Below are 15730 nucleotides of genomic sequence, written 5' to 3' on the forward strand. Positions count from 1 at the left end.
TTATTTTTCCTATTTCCTATCATATTATAAACTCTCTGATGGGAAGGAATGGGAAGAAATCAATTTCTGAATGTATCTGATTCATATATGCACTACTGAATATCATTATAAGCAACATATTCTAAATATTTGCTGTGAAAGGGGTATGTGTTAGAGGCAAAAGGTACCTAGTAGGCTTCTAATTATCCAGCTGCTTACTTCTGTGATTTGTTACCAGTATTAGATTATCTTTTGCAGAGAGATATACTTTACCTCATCTTCTCCTTTGCCTCTTCAAAGCTTTCAGATATAAAGTAGACATCCTGAAAAGTTGTGATGACACATTCCTGTTTGCAGGCAATCTTGGGATCAAAGGGCTTTACACTGGCATGTCCAGAGAGTGCATGCTACATGACAAAGGGTCAGTGAATTGAAGAAGACTATCTATTTTCATAACCCACATTCAAAACACAACGGCCAGAATCAGCACAACTCTGAATGTATTACTAATCTATGAGCCCAAACCTACAATCCCAAACTTACTTCCTACAGCATTATTTAGCCCACAATATGCTCCAGAAAAACAAAAATGGCTTGTTGTTCTCCACAAATGCCCCAAGATCATCTCCTTGGCTTTGTTCTAACACTCTTCTCCTTGTAGGAGACACCCAAGGATCTCTATTTATTTCCTCCTACATTATGGCACCTACTTTCTACCCTGCAGTAGTCACTCCTATATATAACCTCTACCCACCACCCAGTGGTAGGCTTTCAAGTGCAAGACAGTACCTTGCATGGTATTTTATGCACACCCATCACTCTACAGTTCATTCCCTTATTGGATAAATAATAAATTTCAAAGAGTTCTCTGGAAATTACAGAAGTTATTGCTGGTACACCAAAAATGGTGAGGAAACAGCAAGATTTTGTTAGCAAAGCTTTAAAATACTTTTTTATTTTTAAGATGTATCCATAAACTTGGGAAATAGAAAAAATTGTTTCTTTCATTACGTTTACTGTTACCCCAAGTATTTTCCATTGTAAGCTCTTGTTCAAACCCAGAAACTATTTCAGGTTGTAGCCATTAAATTAAGTGAATATGGTTATGTGCAAAGATTTACAGTTCTTACTTTGAGTTCACTGATAGAAGAAAGTAATCCAGCTCCAAAGACTCTTAGCTGCCCATCTTGTTTACACAGACCGAACTCCACAGTGAAAAAGTAGCACTGCAAAAGGACATCAATATTGTGTTCACAACCCTAGCAACTGAATTTAAAACGAATTACAACTCTTAGTCACTAAGCCAAAGTACCCTGGATAAAGACTGAGACCCCCAGGCTAGCTGGCCAGATTTCCACACTCTGGTCTCCTTCTAAACTACCACTTCTCAGACTTTTGTTCTCAGGACTCTTATATACTCTTAAAAAATTACTGAGGACCCCAATGATCTTTTGTTTACGTGGGTATAACTAGCTATACTTACCATATTAACAATCAAAACTAAGAAAAAATTTTAAAGTTTGCTAATTAATTTTAAAGCACTTATGATTACATAAATAACAGTTTAATGAAAAGTAACTATATTGTACAAAACAAAAGATAAGAAAAGTAGTATTGTTTTATATTTTTACAATCTTTTTAATGACTGTCTACATATTAGTTAATGTCTGCCTGGAAAACAGATGGATTCTCATATTGCTTCTATGTCCAACCTGTTGCAGTATGCTGTTTTGGTAAAAGTACATGAAGAATATTCAGCCTCACACAGATGAATAGCTGGAAGAAGGTTGAATATTGTAATGGCCTTTTCAGATAATTGTGGATATTCCTCTTTGAACTACATCAAAACCTAACAAGTGGTAGTTTCTTAATGTTCAGCTGCAATATGAAATCTGAAACCATATCAATGAACTCTGTCTCTTACATTAAATTCACTTTGCCCTTTCAAAGGATCTTTTATTCAAGGACATTATGCAAGGGACTCAGGGACCCTGAATTGAGGGATTTCAAACCAGAATTTGAAAAGCACTATTGTAACCGTCTAGCCTATTTCACACACACAAATACACACACACACACACACACACACACACACACACACACACACACACATCACACACACACACACACACCATCACACACTCTGCTCCAACTTTTTGTCATTTCCCCAGATACACCAAGTACCTCCTTGTCTTTCCTTGTGAGCCCTCATCCTGAGATGCTCTTTGCTTCCTTTCTTGATACATGAAAACATTATTCACCTTCCCTGGGCTAGTCTAGACGTTTCCCTTCCATAAAACCTTCCCTAAGCAGTTCTCTGCACTCCCCAAGCACTCTGCCTGAATTTCTCTGTAGATTTCATCTCATTCTAACATAACTGTCTCAAGCGGTGTATACACATTCCTTGAAGGGAGGAACCAGGACTTACTCATTTTGTATTTCCTTCAAGATGCCTTACACCTAGTGCTCAAAAATATTTTTAGCATCATTTTTAGGAAACCTACCACTTATTGAGAAAAGAAGATACACAAACTATTAACATTATTGTACTCTAGTGTTTCTCTACCTTTTTAAATTTCACAACCTCCTTTAGTGTTATCTAAATTATTTAAATCAAATTAAATATGAGCAAAGACAAGTTTTGTAATGGTCATCTTGCATATGTACTTTAAGCTACACAAATACATCCTGCCCCAGTTAAGAATTATTGATATATAGCTATTTCCACATTTATACCGTTGCCAGCTTTTGAACAGCCTCCTCTGAAGCTCCAAGGGAAGCCAAGCCAATTTCTTGGGAGAATTGAGCAAAACTAGGTTCAGCCAGCAGTGGGACATGGCCTAAGAGTTCATGGCAGGTATCTCTGAAAAAGAGGTACAAGTATGTCACACTATGTTATGCTTACCGTAAATGTATAATGAACCATTTGATCAAATCAAAATCTGACCTTACTTTTGTTTAAATCGATCAGGTGGCATTACTTTGGAAATGAACAACAAAGGACACTAATAAAATAAACTATTTTAGTTCAAAACCTTGGCCAACTCATAAACACATACACATAAATACATAGATATCCAGAGGCAACCACATGCGCCCCCACCCCAGTCAGGTCTCTGTCCAAATATCACCTTCTCAGCAAATCCTCCTCTGAATCACCCATTACAAAATAGAAACACACACACCTCTATGTCCTTTCCCTGCCTTATTTTTCTCCATGGCACTTATCACCATCTGACTTGTTTATTTATTACTTGTTTATTATCTATAGCCCCCATTGGAAATATAAGCTCTGTGAGGCCAGAAATTTTTGTCTGATTATTTTTCACTGTTATATCCAGTGGTTAGAATGACACCTGATACCTAACAGGTCATCAATTAATAACAGTAATAATGATGGCAAATTTAAAAAAATTTTTAATGATAACAATAATGGCTAACATATAGAGAGCATGAAGCATAGACTATGTGCCAGGCACCATTCTAATGCTTTACATGCATTAATTCATTTAATCTTCACAAGAAACTCATGAGGTAGGTACCACTATTACAAATAACTATTTGATGACTGATGCCAATGCAGAAGTACTTACGGTTCTGGGGTATAGAGGGGATCTGAACTGTGTCTCACATACTGTGTACAGTGAAAAACTCGAAAGGCTAAACCTGATAAGAAATCTCTCGGTGATAAATAACCAGCCACCGGACGGATGGAAAAACCTGTGCGCTCTGCAAAGTAAAGGAGAAAACAGAAAATCTTCACCAGAACAGACTATTTACACATTTTAATTCTTCCAGTGACACCAACACTTTGAGGGAAGTCACAGAAACTAAAGTTTATCATGCGTGTACTACAGGGAAGTAATCAATTATTAAGAACTTACCACAGCCAGTCAATGAGTTAGAGATTTCATATATTACATCTCCTTTCATGTTTACAATATGAGTTAAAGTTTATTGTCTTCATGTGACAGCCATAACTGAGGCTCAGAGACCCAATAATGTGTCCAAAGCCACACAGTAGATGATAAAGGGAGGATGAGAACCCAGGTCTCCTTGTACTATACTATACCTTGCTATCTTCCTACAGAGTTTAGAATACCACCTAGAAAATCTTTCTTTTTTTTTAAGAAACTCACTAACAAGATCTAGGAACTTGTATCAGAACCAATTTTAAGTTTATGTCATTTTTAGCCAGTTCTATCTCTTGTACTCTATTTTATCTAAATTGATGGTACTCTCCATTTCTCAAGAGCTAAGTCTGTATACCCACTGTAAAGGGGCCTGCCACCAGGTGGCTGTGGCTCAGGGAACCCTCTATGAGCTCTGCTCTTGCCCTTCATTTCAAACACACATACTTTGGTATTCCAATTCCACCTAGTTGCTTTGTACTTGGATTCTCCCACTCTGACAGGCGAACTTCAAAGTCCAATAGAACTTTCCAAAATGACGAAAATAATCTATGTCTAGGTTACCCAATAGGATAGCCACCAGCCATATGTGGCCATTGAACACTTGAAATATGGCTAGTGAGGCTGGGGAACTAACATTTTCATTTACATTAATTTTAAACAACCACATGTGTCTAGTAACTACCATATGTGACAGTGCAGGTAGCCCCTTCCAACTGCTGTTTTATTTGAACTGTCTTCTAATTTTGGTTTATCTCTTTAACAGTTTCCTTGAAACACCTTTAGCAATATGTTCTGCAGCCAATTCAAGCTCCAGATGCCAAGGGAACAGATTTCAGTTGTATATACATGACAAAGTATTTCCTGCAAATCTCATGCAAATTTGATTTGATAACTTCTGTAGCATACCCTTGTCTATCTTTGTAAGTCTCATGAGGTCATGTTCATTGATTCTCTGTCATCCTTAATTAACCAATATTTTTTTAAATCTATTTTTTGTAGGAACCACTCATATGAGTTTTTCTCTTATAAAAACTCTATTACCATTTGCTGTTTAGTTCATCTCAATTTTGTGTAATTGGTTGAATAATGAAAATTATGGAGTTGAATATATATGCAGATTTTTATAACTGTGTAAGAAATTCAAAGAGAGTAATTTCACACCATGATGGAAATAAACTAAACTCCTTTTTAGTCAAACACATAACATTTATTTTTTCCTAAATATCAGAATCTACTCAGATCAAAGGCATATTTATTTTTCTTTTGTATTTTAGACCCTGGAGATCACTGATCATTTTACTTCCTATTCTAGTTAGAAAAAAATTAAGAAGCCTAGAGCAAATAAGCATAAAGAACTAAAAGGAGCAAAATTGTCCTTACTCTTTATTTATGCCTCTACTAGTATATCTTCCTCCTTGGGAAAATGATAGAATCTTAGTGTGGAAAGGGGCTGCAGACATCGATTACTCCAACCTTCCCCAAGGTACTTGAATCTCCTTTACCATAGCCCTGACAAGAGGATATAGAGCTTTTGCATAAACACCTCCATAAATGCAGAAGTAACCATTTCATAAGCCTATTCAATTTTTAAGAGCTCTTTTAGCAAGATCTCTGTTTTGAGCCAAAAGCTTGCAGTTTCTATCCAGTTGTCATTTACTTTAAGGCCACATGACAATTCCTCTACTGCATAAGATGACCTTCAGATATTTAAATAAAGCTATAATGACTCCTAAATCTCCAGGTTAAATACTCTAGAATTTTTCAGATTGTATTTATATGATACATTTCCCAATCCCCTAGTAATGCTGCTTACTTCCATTTACACTTGCTCCAGGTAATGATTGTCCCTTTTCAAGTGTGATGCCCAGTACTAGACAGAGTACAGGAAAATTCTGACCTTCCACAGAACTTTATTTCCCTATTAAAAATTATGTCATAATCAAAACAGAGTTCAATATTCCCCTTATAAAAAATTACCTAGTGTACTACCTTTTAAAAAGTTTGAGACATCTTCCAATTGTGGGATATTATCTTCACGGTATCCACAATATTTAGAAAGCAAAGGTAAGTTTTTGAGATACTCTCTGCAGGCATGGGTTGGGTAAAGTTTGTTGAGCTCTCGGAACACAGTTCCCCAGGTCTTAATCTCCTCTTCAGTAAATTCAACCTTAGGAATAGGATCTCCACTAATAAGAGAAAGAGAAGAGGTTATTTTGAACTCTTACTCAATAAACAGTAGCACTATTCTCTATTTACTAAAAGAGCATAATCTATTCATTTTTGTTATTATTTCAAAGTGGGGTAAGTTATTTTTATAATACACTTACTGTTTATAGTTCATAGCCAAGTCTGCAAAATACTTTCGTCTTTTACGGTAGACATTGTCTTTGAAGCCCTGGTAATTACAGAAAAGTTTTTAAACATCCATACTAAAAAATACTTGACAAATGATACTTAGGAAACATTTCATTGGAGTTATAATTGGAGCTACTATATTAAAGGGCTACATAATTGTTATTTTGAGCAAGCATTGTTGAAAAATTTATGATCCTTTTTATTTCAAAATTATGTTATATGATAGTTTTAAACTATTGTAGTTACAAAGATAAGACAGTATAGATACAAAAATGCTATAGTAGCTATAAAAACAATTGGAGGAATAAGAAAAGCACCACCACCACTGTGTTGTATACTTGAAACCAATATAAGATGATACATCAACAATACTTCAATTTTTAAAATATAAATAAATAAATGTGCAAAAAAAAAAAAAAGAATTACTATAAAAAGTCCATATAAGTAACCAGAAACCCAGCATCCAGTTCTTTTTACCCATTAACATTGCCTCCAACCAAATTAACAGTTTATAATAAATTACATGTATAATAGAAAGTAAAAAAAAAGGAAGAAGAAAGGGAGAATGGAAGGAAGGGAGGAAGGGAAGAAGGGAGGAAGGAAAAGTACCACCTTAGTTAAATACATGGAACTTTTCCTGGGGCAAAATATTTTTTTGTTAATCATCTGACTACATTTTCAATTATATTTTCCTGTAATAATAATTAATAATACTTCAAATTAGACTTAACTTAATCTAGCCTTAGATTTTATTGCAAAATGCAAACACAGTCATTATTTGTAGGAGCAAACAATAATAATAAAAACAGATAAAATAGTAATATTATAATTTATACCTATGCGAACTATTTAAGGAAAAAAGATAAAATAAGGCATCAAATAGCACAGCCCAGGGGGAAATAGCCAGTAACGCAAAATAGGAGAGAATGGGAGGATGCCTGAAAGCAGAAAATGAGACTCATCACTTTAATGCAGATTTTTCAAGCCCCTACTATGCTCCTGGCCTTGTGCTAAAATCCAGAGAAACAAGTATGAACAAAGCACAATCTGGGTCTTCAAGGAGTTCCCATCAACCAATTATTATGAAACAATATAAGTGCCTTATTAGAAATATGCACAAGATGTCAGTAAGAGTCAAAAGAGAGACTCATAATCCAGAGATGTGAAAGAGGGGTCAGGAAAGGCTTCCCAATGATGACTCCTAAACTAAGTCTCTAGAGGGGAGTGCAGGCAGTGAGGTGGAAGAGGACAGAAGGACAGCACCAATGAAAGTACAGACGTGAAAAACAGCACGCTGTACCGAAGAAATACAAGCAAACCAATGTTGTTGGAGCTTGGAAAATGAGTGGAGCATGTTGAACACTAGTTGGGGGTCTGCTAGAAAAGGTTTGTTTAAGACCTTGAATTTTAGTCTTTGAGTAATGGGAAGCCATTGGTGATTTTAAAAAAAAAAACAGCTTTCTTGAGATATAATTCACATGCCATAACATTGACAAGTTAAAGTGCACAACTCACTGATTCTCAGCATGTCTGCCATGCTATGCAACCACCTCCACTACATAACTGCAGAACATTCTCATCGTCCCAAAGAGAAACACCATAATCATGGGCAGTCTCTCCCCATTTTCCCCTCACCTCCAACCTCAGGCAGCCAATAATCTCTTTCTATGAATTTGCCTATTCTGGATATTTCATATAAAGGAATCATATAATATAGGGCCTTTTGTGACTAGCTTTCTTCACAATTATAGTGTTTTCAAGGTTGTAGCATGTATCAGAATTTCGTGCTTTTTTATGACCAGTAGAACTCTACTTTATGGACACACCCTACTTTCCTTCTCCATTCATCAGTGGCTAGACATTTGGCCCCACTTTTTTTTCTATTATGAATAACTGTTATGAACATTGTTTATGAGTTTTTGTGTGGACATATTTTCAGTTTTCTTAGATATATACCTAGGTACCAGTGGTAATTTTTAGACAGAAGAAGGATAATGGTCATACAGAGGTTTTAAATTACTCTAGTGACTCTGAGGAGGATGGGAGTGAGGTGGCAAGGCTGGAGACAGGGAGGCTAGTTAAGGGATGTGACAGTATGAATAAATAGGGAACAAATTTAAGAAATATTTAGGAAGTGAAAATCAGCAGGACTTAGTAGAACAGTAAAACTGATTTACCCACCTTTCCATAAACATGCCCCAGATTTTCTTGCCTCTGAACTTTGCTCATACTGCATTGAATTGTCCTTCCTCTCCATCTCTTTCCTGCCCAAATCCCTTAAGGCCCAGTAAAAACATTGCCTTTCTCTGATCTCTTCAGCTAGAAGTGTTTGCTTTCTTGTGCGTATCTCAAAGCAACTCGTTCATGCCACTTAACACAGTTTCACATTTTAATCTTGTGTATGTTTATTTATATATATATGTCCTTTATGTTTTCAACTAGGCTATAAGCCCCTTGAGAGTAGGTACAACACATTAATTTCAACAGTTACTCGATAAGATATCATGGAGTAAGTGGATGGGTCAGCTGGGGCTGTCTAAGGCAGTATACGTACGGTGGTCCCCTTCGCACAGCTATTAAGTGGAAGAAGCGAGACAAAAGCCCTTGTCTGTGCCACTCCACAACCTTAGTCCCTTCTCTCCTCCTGGATCCTGGAGCTCTGTAAGCAATCCTAATGCTCTGGGCTTACTAATTTTCCAACTCATGCTTGTACTATATCCCACATAACTTCCCAGGGCAACAACTTCCCAGTTCATTAACTGCCGAATAAACCAGTTACGCTGTGCAGTGTGGGTGGTAAGTCTTTCTCCTTCCTATCTTTACTCCCGTTACAATAACCCATGGTCATTTTAATAAAAACTGACCGCAGATACTGTCTTCACTTTAGTATAACTCTTGGAGTAGCTCTTAATAACAGAATGCCAGGCATGGGACCAATGTTTTGGAGCCAATGAAGTCAAATGCTCTTTAAGTCATTTAGTCTCATTTCCAACATGAAGGACTACTAACACTTGCTGAAATCCAGATTAAAGCAAGATCTTATAGTCTAGAATAAGTACTTTCTCCAAAAAAGAAAACAAGACTTCCCTTAATTTTTAGTTTGCTTTAAATTATTTTCATGAAAATAGTTATTCAAAATGCTTACAGGATGGTCTGCATCCAGTTCAGATCCATACATTAGAACTCTGTTGGCACAATGGTCCAGGTCAGAAATCTTCTTTGGAAACCAAGGAACAGTATCCATACCTGCAAAATACAAAAACCACTAGCAGTCGAAGAGACAACCTTAACTAAAGCAATAAGGAAGAAGAAATTAAGAAAGTAATGAAGGCATTTGGATAAGATTTTTATTTTAGTTTATACATTGAGGCAAAATTTATATACGTAAACTGTTCTATTTCTAATAAGTAAATTCTACTCAAAATTTTTGAGCTTGAAGTTTTTCAGCCTTGATTTCTTAAGTACTGAAGAAATGTACTTTAGTAGTAGATCAAAATTTTTTTTTTTATTTTAAGCTTCCTATCTAGCTACCCAAAAAGCATAAGGATGTACAACTTTTATAACCCAAGGTGCAAATCTAATAAGAACTTTGAATGTTTTCATTGATGAAAAGGATCTTCAAGATCACTTATGTCTTGGCCACTTTGATCTTTTCACCATCCCGCAGACATACAAGCCCTCATAAAACATGGGGGTTTGCATATGCTGTTCTGCCTGGAATCCCTAGACCACTCTCACTTCCTGCTCCGCCCCATCCTGCTGCTTTCCTGAGATTATCCTTCTCCTCCTTCAAGACCCAAATCAAAACAAATGAGCCTTCCCTGGCCCTGTAGGTGGAGCTAATTCTCTATCTTCTATGTTTCCAATACACTATGTTTCTAATTTTCTAAAAGCTTTTCCTATATTTTACTATAATGTATCTGTGTATGTCTGTCTTACAGGAAAAAATGGGAACAGCTGTAGCATATGGACCATAAATATTTGTATCCTCATCTCTTTGTAGAAATATTTGACACACATTTGTGTTCCCTAAATATCAACTGAATCATTTAGCCTCTAAAAATGTCTTCATTTTATAGATGCAGTACCCATAGTCCAGAGAGGTTAAGTAGTTTATCCAAGGTGACTCCAATGGAAGAAAGAGGATCAGACCTCACACTTTCTTGCTCCATTCTAATGCTCTTTTTCACATATCCAGAGGGGATATTTAAGAGACTTAACAACAAATACAACAGGGGCACCAATCACTCAAAATAAACTATAGCAGAGTCCTAGGCTCCTGCTCTGCCAGGTGTTAGCCATTAGTTGTTTGTGATGGGCATGGGATCCCTAGGGGAGGATGTGGAACACACAGGCTTCAGGGTGGTGGGGAGCCCTCAAAGGACTCAGGGAAGCAGCTATCTACCAGCCAGAAATGGAAGTATGTTAATATTTTAATAATTTATATACCCTACAAATAAATAACAGATGAATATCAGCCCTGGTTATACCGCAAAGATTGTGACATAAGATGAAGGGATTATTTTCAATTGAGCACCTTATATAAAATGTGACTGAATTATCCATTTGTCTTATGCCCCAAGTAAGCTACAAGGATGTTTTCACAGTAGAAGATCTTAGCCTATATCTTTATAATCTGAGTATCTGAAACCTTAAAAAGCTGTACTGCTTTTTCATCTGCTTTAGGTGGCAGTGGGGACAGGGAGAAACATTCCACCAAGTGTACCGTACATCATCACTGTCAGCAGCAGTCAACATTCTCAACAAATTCAAATATTCATTCATCTGCTAGATGCTGAGGCAGGAGGTAACAGGTGAGATAGGTAAAACAGGACATGTTGTCCTGGTAGAGACCTGCCAAGTGGGACACTGACACCAGGCATTGTGGTCAGCTGGCCAAGTGGGACATGTAAGAAACCACACCCTGGGATGGCCAGCCTGAGAAGAAAGGGAGAGTTTTCTGATCTCCCAGTCCAGCCCTAGCAACAAGTCCAAGGCAGCCATGTGGACTTCCCAGCCCAGCCCTAGCGACAGGTCCTAAGCAACCAAGTGGACTTCCTCCTCGATGTGCTTATAAAAACCCATGGCCACTGCAGTCCTAACAGCTTCCTCCCTTGGAGCCCCTCCTGATTAGTAGGAGCTTTCTTCTTTCCACTCCTCATTTAAAACTTTGCTGGCTGCTCCATACTCTTGTCTGCAGGCTTCATTCTTCGCTGCCTCTTAGACATGATCCCAGGAAAAATGGTAACTTTTCCACCGGTAATAATGCTAAACTCTGTGAGAGTTTCTAAGTGTTCAGGGATTGTGAGTTGTAGACTTGTGAAATCAAGAGATGCCTAGTGATATGAAAACTGAGAAAACATAACACTTGATAAAATGTTGCTTTATAATTTTTCTTTATTATTTTGAGCAATTATATTCTGTGCTCTCTTAACTACCAGACTGTCATCAATTTGAAGAGAAGGTGTTTTATTTTTACTTTCATGCTTTCAAAATAAATATAAGATTAGACATATATTATGTACTTAATCTTCTCAGTAGAATTTCCATTTTTCAAACTTACCATCTTCCTTCACAGTAAAATTATCTGGTGGATTCACAGAGAGAACATTAGTTTGAATCTTCAACAAATGAAAAATATCATTCAATTGTTCTCTGTTGATATCACAGTCAACAAATATCTCAAATTCTGAGTTTCTTCTCTTTGATTTTCGGGACTCAATATGTAACAGGTTTACACGCTTCTCCTGTGTAAAGCAGAGAGTAAAGATTACATGTGACTGCCTCAAACTGTAATAATCTCAAGAAAATTAATTTCATTACCACTAAAAATCAGTTTTACACTTATCATAATAGCCAAAGAGCAAAAATGCTATTTTTAGTGCAGCCAATATCAAAATAATTCCTCCTAAACATTAGGTACTATTCAAAAATGTTTGAAAAACTTACCAACCCACGATAAACTAATAAAATAACACCCTATAGGGAAAATGGAAGTTTCTATGGCCAGGATCCTCACCTGACCCTAAACTACTTGCTGATATAATTGCCCTACTGGTAGGCTAATGCTTATATGCCCATCGGCAATGTGACATTATTGTGGATGTTACTATATAAAGAGCTCTGCCCTGAGGCAGAGACAGAGATGGATTGCAAACACCCAAGAGGCAAATGTGATTCCAGCATTCAGACTTGCCACCAAGAGAATAAAGCTTGTTATAAACCCTCTTACACCTAACTTTCCATTGTTACTGGGTCTTACTGAATCCAGAGTGAACTTGCCCAGGGGCAATCCCCCTCTGGTGAGACATATCCACTACAAGTCCCTCAGATTGTCACAATTAATTGGCCTGCAAATCAAAATCCAAGACTCCAAGATAAAAAGAACTCTTTGAGAATTCTCACAAATAAAATCTTGTTTTCAAAAAGTGATATTAATGCTAGTCCTTTAGAAAGAAAGTTTCCTCTGCAAACATACATTTAACAAAATTAGATAAACAGCTTAAACACAGGGTATTTTATACCTCAAATCTCTTAAACTACAAACTTAGTAACCAGCTGAACCACACTGCTTCTTGTGATCTCTTCCCATGCCAGCCTGAGCTGTGAGTGCCATATGTGTATGTGTGGGAGGAAGATATCTTTTCTTACCAATTTGGATAGCTGAGGAAATGCACCAGTGACATAATGCATGATAAGGAAAAATTCTGAAATGTCCTAAATTAAATGGCATAAGTGTTAGAAAGAAAGACAGATATGAGCTGGATGAAAAGAGGGTGGGGCCAACCAAGAATTCAGAGAATTAATCATATAAAGCCAGAGAGCCAGAGATAATTCAGTGGATTAATTAAATGAAGCCACAGGGACCAAGAGTGACTTGAAGGGCATAGGCACTCTCCAGATGACAAAAATTCCCCAGATAAAAATGTCAGAGCCCAGCCTATGTCTTCAATCCTCTAATCAGATCAAGCTCCCAAGGCCAAGAATATCAATCAAACACTTCTCTGCCTTGCCAAAACCCCATAAAAAGAAGCCTCACGGTAGGCAGCCTGCCTTTATCTACCTTGACTGTAGCCCACTCCTCCTTTGGAGTGTATTCAAATAAAACTTTCATTCTGCTTCACTATTGTATCTGTGCCTTTCAATTCTTTGTTGTGGCAGGGACAAGAAGTGAGGAGAACAACTTCAACCTTTAACATATTTGGGGCCGTGAGACTCAGATTCCCACTCCCGGTAAGCTGCATGCACCTCACCCCCTGGCTGAAGGCACTCACTATCTACCTATTCTCTGGGAATCCTTCCCTTCCTTCTCTGTTTCTCACAGAATATGTCAATGCAGAGACTTCCTTTCCCATGTCCACAAATTTCTCCTACTTGCTGCACTTATTTTCTTCCCCTCCTCATTTTTTGTGTTATCTGGCGGTTGGGTAATTGGGGGCGAGACCCTCATCTCATGATCCCCTCATCCATGAGATGTCCACCAGATCTGGTCAAGGTAGTACCTGCCTGTACTCACCTTGAGAGAAACCCTACCCAAGGAGGCAGGTCATAATTGGGTCCTCAGGAATGTCTCCCAGAGCAGCCCGAGATTTCTCCCTTTACTCTCTTCTTCACCAACAGCTGCCCCTAGGAGCTAAGACCCTTCTCATTTGCCTTGATTCTATGACCCTTTGTCCCTTTCATGCTGACAGTTCTTTCTATCTTCACATCAGCTCTGTTGGCCCGATTTTCCATTTAGAGGGGACCAGAGATGTTTACTCTGATGGCATCTGCAGATCTGACTTAACTCTGACCTTCCATCATGAACCCAGCTCTCCAGCCCAGCAGACAGCCTGCAGGAGCAACATAGGCTAGGGCCAAAACCCCTTCCCTGACACTCTCTCTGTTTACATTGATTTTTCTCATGTTTGTCCATAGTGCTGATACTCAGTCCAAACTGGCTGACTTTGGCTCTCCACATTTCTATTCCAACTTCTGCCCCTCCTTCTGGAGTCTGACTTCTATCCTCCTCATCCATTTGACAGCAGGTTCAATTTCCCCTTGTCCTTTCTGTGGATTTGCCCACCACTTTCCCACTTTAATGTTAAGCACCTCCTTCACTGTCCCCCTCCCATAAACCTTTCCCCCTTGCCTGCTTATTACAAGCCCACTCAAGTTATTTTATCATTTGATCCTTATCTCCCTTTTCATCCCAGACTTAGGCTCTGTCGCCCACGACTTCCCTTTTTCTCCTTTGCTGTCACTCCATGGCACATACACTTCTGGCCAGAGAGACAGAACTGGAGAAGTTTCTGATTCATCAATGACTCTCAGAATCATGGGGAGTTCCGTTGCACTTTTAGAACTGGGCATCCTGGCTATTCTCCTTTGCTGGACCCCTATTAATGTTTTCCTAGCCCCACAATTTGAACCAGGCTTACTAAAACTCTTAACTAAGTTTATATCTTACAGACTACAGTCCCTTGAGATTAAAGTCCTGTTGTCATGAAGGTTCAAGCCCTTACCGACTGATGAATTAGCCAACTTCTTGAGACCCCTGGATGGGTACTCTTATTCCACCATCCCGATAATCAGCAAGCAGAGGGACCCAAAAGGACTGTACTTATCCCTCACAAGCAGGAAGTAGTCAGAGCAGTCATTGACCTTCATCCCAATGACTTGAGTCCCAACTGCTTGAGGGGGGAATGATAGGTAGACATATGAGCTGGATGAAAAGAGGGTGCGGCCCATCAAGAACTCAGGGAGTTAGTTAGATAAAGGAAGAGACCCAGAGGATTAATTAAATTAAGCCCCAGGGACTGAGAGTGACTTGAAGGGCACAGGCACTCCCCAGATAAAAACCTCAGAGCACAGGCACTCCCCAGATGACAAAAATTCCCCAGATAAAAATGTCAGAGCCCAGCCCATGTCTTCAATCCTCCAATCAGATCAAGCCCCCAAGGCCAAAGAATATCAGTCTAGGACTTCTCTGCCTTGCCAAAAAAAAAAAAAAACATAAAAAGAAGTCTCACAGTAAGCAACCTCCTCCCTCAATGTATAATCAAATAAACCTGCCTTTTTCTATCCTGACTCTAGCCAGCTCCTTCCTTGGAGTGTATTCAAATAAAACTTTCATTCTGCTTTGCTACTGTGTCCCTGCCTTTCAATTATTTGTTGAGTCATGAACAAGAACTGAGGAGAATGAACTCAACCCCTAAGAGGAAGGGCTGAAGAATGAGGGGAAGAAACAAGAGAAGATAATCAGTCAATAGCCTCAGGCGGTAGCTAACCAGAAACTTCACCTTCCTGGATGAAGTCATTTCAACAATCTAGAAGGCGCCCAGAACCACTGCATCCTTCTTGTGCATGACCAGTGCCTAACCATCATCAACCAATTCATGAGCCTTCACTGTGGACTACCTACCTAGCCCTGGACTTGCCCCACTCACAGCAGCTCACCTTCCTTATCTGTAGCCAATGTGAATTTAAAGACCTTCACTCCC

At 38.3% G+C, this 15730-nt stretch overlaps 1 protein-coding gene across 2 annotated transcripts in view; it reads right to left on the reverse strand.

Moving 5' to 3' along the window:
• The window catches only part of TPH1 (tryptophan hydroxylase 1), a 38637-nt gene that overhangs the window by 4839 nt on the left and 18068 nt on the right, over nucleotides 1–15730 (reverse strand). For both annotated transcript variants that reach the window (XM_073216297.1, XM_073216296.1), the window contains 8 exons: nucleotides 11812–11995; nucleotides 9394–9494; nucleotides 6221–6288; nucleotides 5883–6079; nucleotides 3573–3708; nucleotides 2716–2842; nucleotides 1110–1205; nucleotides 253–386 (listed from right to left, as the gene is read on the reverse strand). In XM_073216297.1, coding sequence (XP_073072398.1) covers nucleotides 253–386; nucleotides 1110–1205; nucleotides 2716–2842; nucleotides 3573–3708; nucleotides 5883–6079; nucleotides 6221–6288; nucleotides 9394–9494; nucleotides 11812–11995 — 1043 coding nt within the window. The remainder of the gene's footprint in view (nucleotides 1–252; nucleotides 387–1109; nucleotides 1206–2715; nucleotides 2843–3572; nucleotides 3709–5882; nucleotides 6080–6220; nucleotides 6289–9393; nucleotides 9495–11811; nucleotides 11996–15730) is intronic.

The sequence above is a fragment of the Manis javanica genome, chromosome 11, assembly GCF_040802235.1.
Source record: "Manis javanica isolate MJ-LG chromosome 11, MJ_LKY, whole genome shotgun sequence".
Classification (NCBI taxonomy): domain Eukaryota; kingdom Metazoa; phylum Chordata; class Mammalia; order Pholidota; family Manidae; genus Manis; species Manis javanica.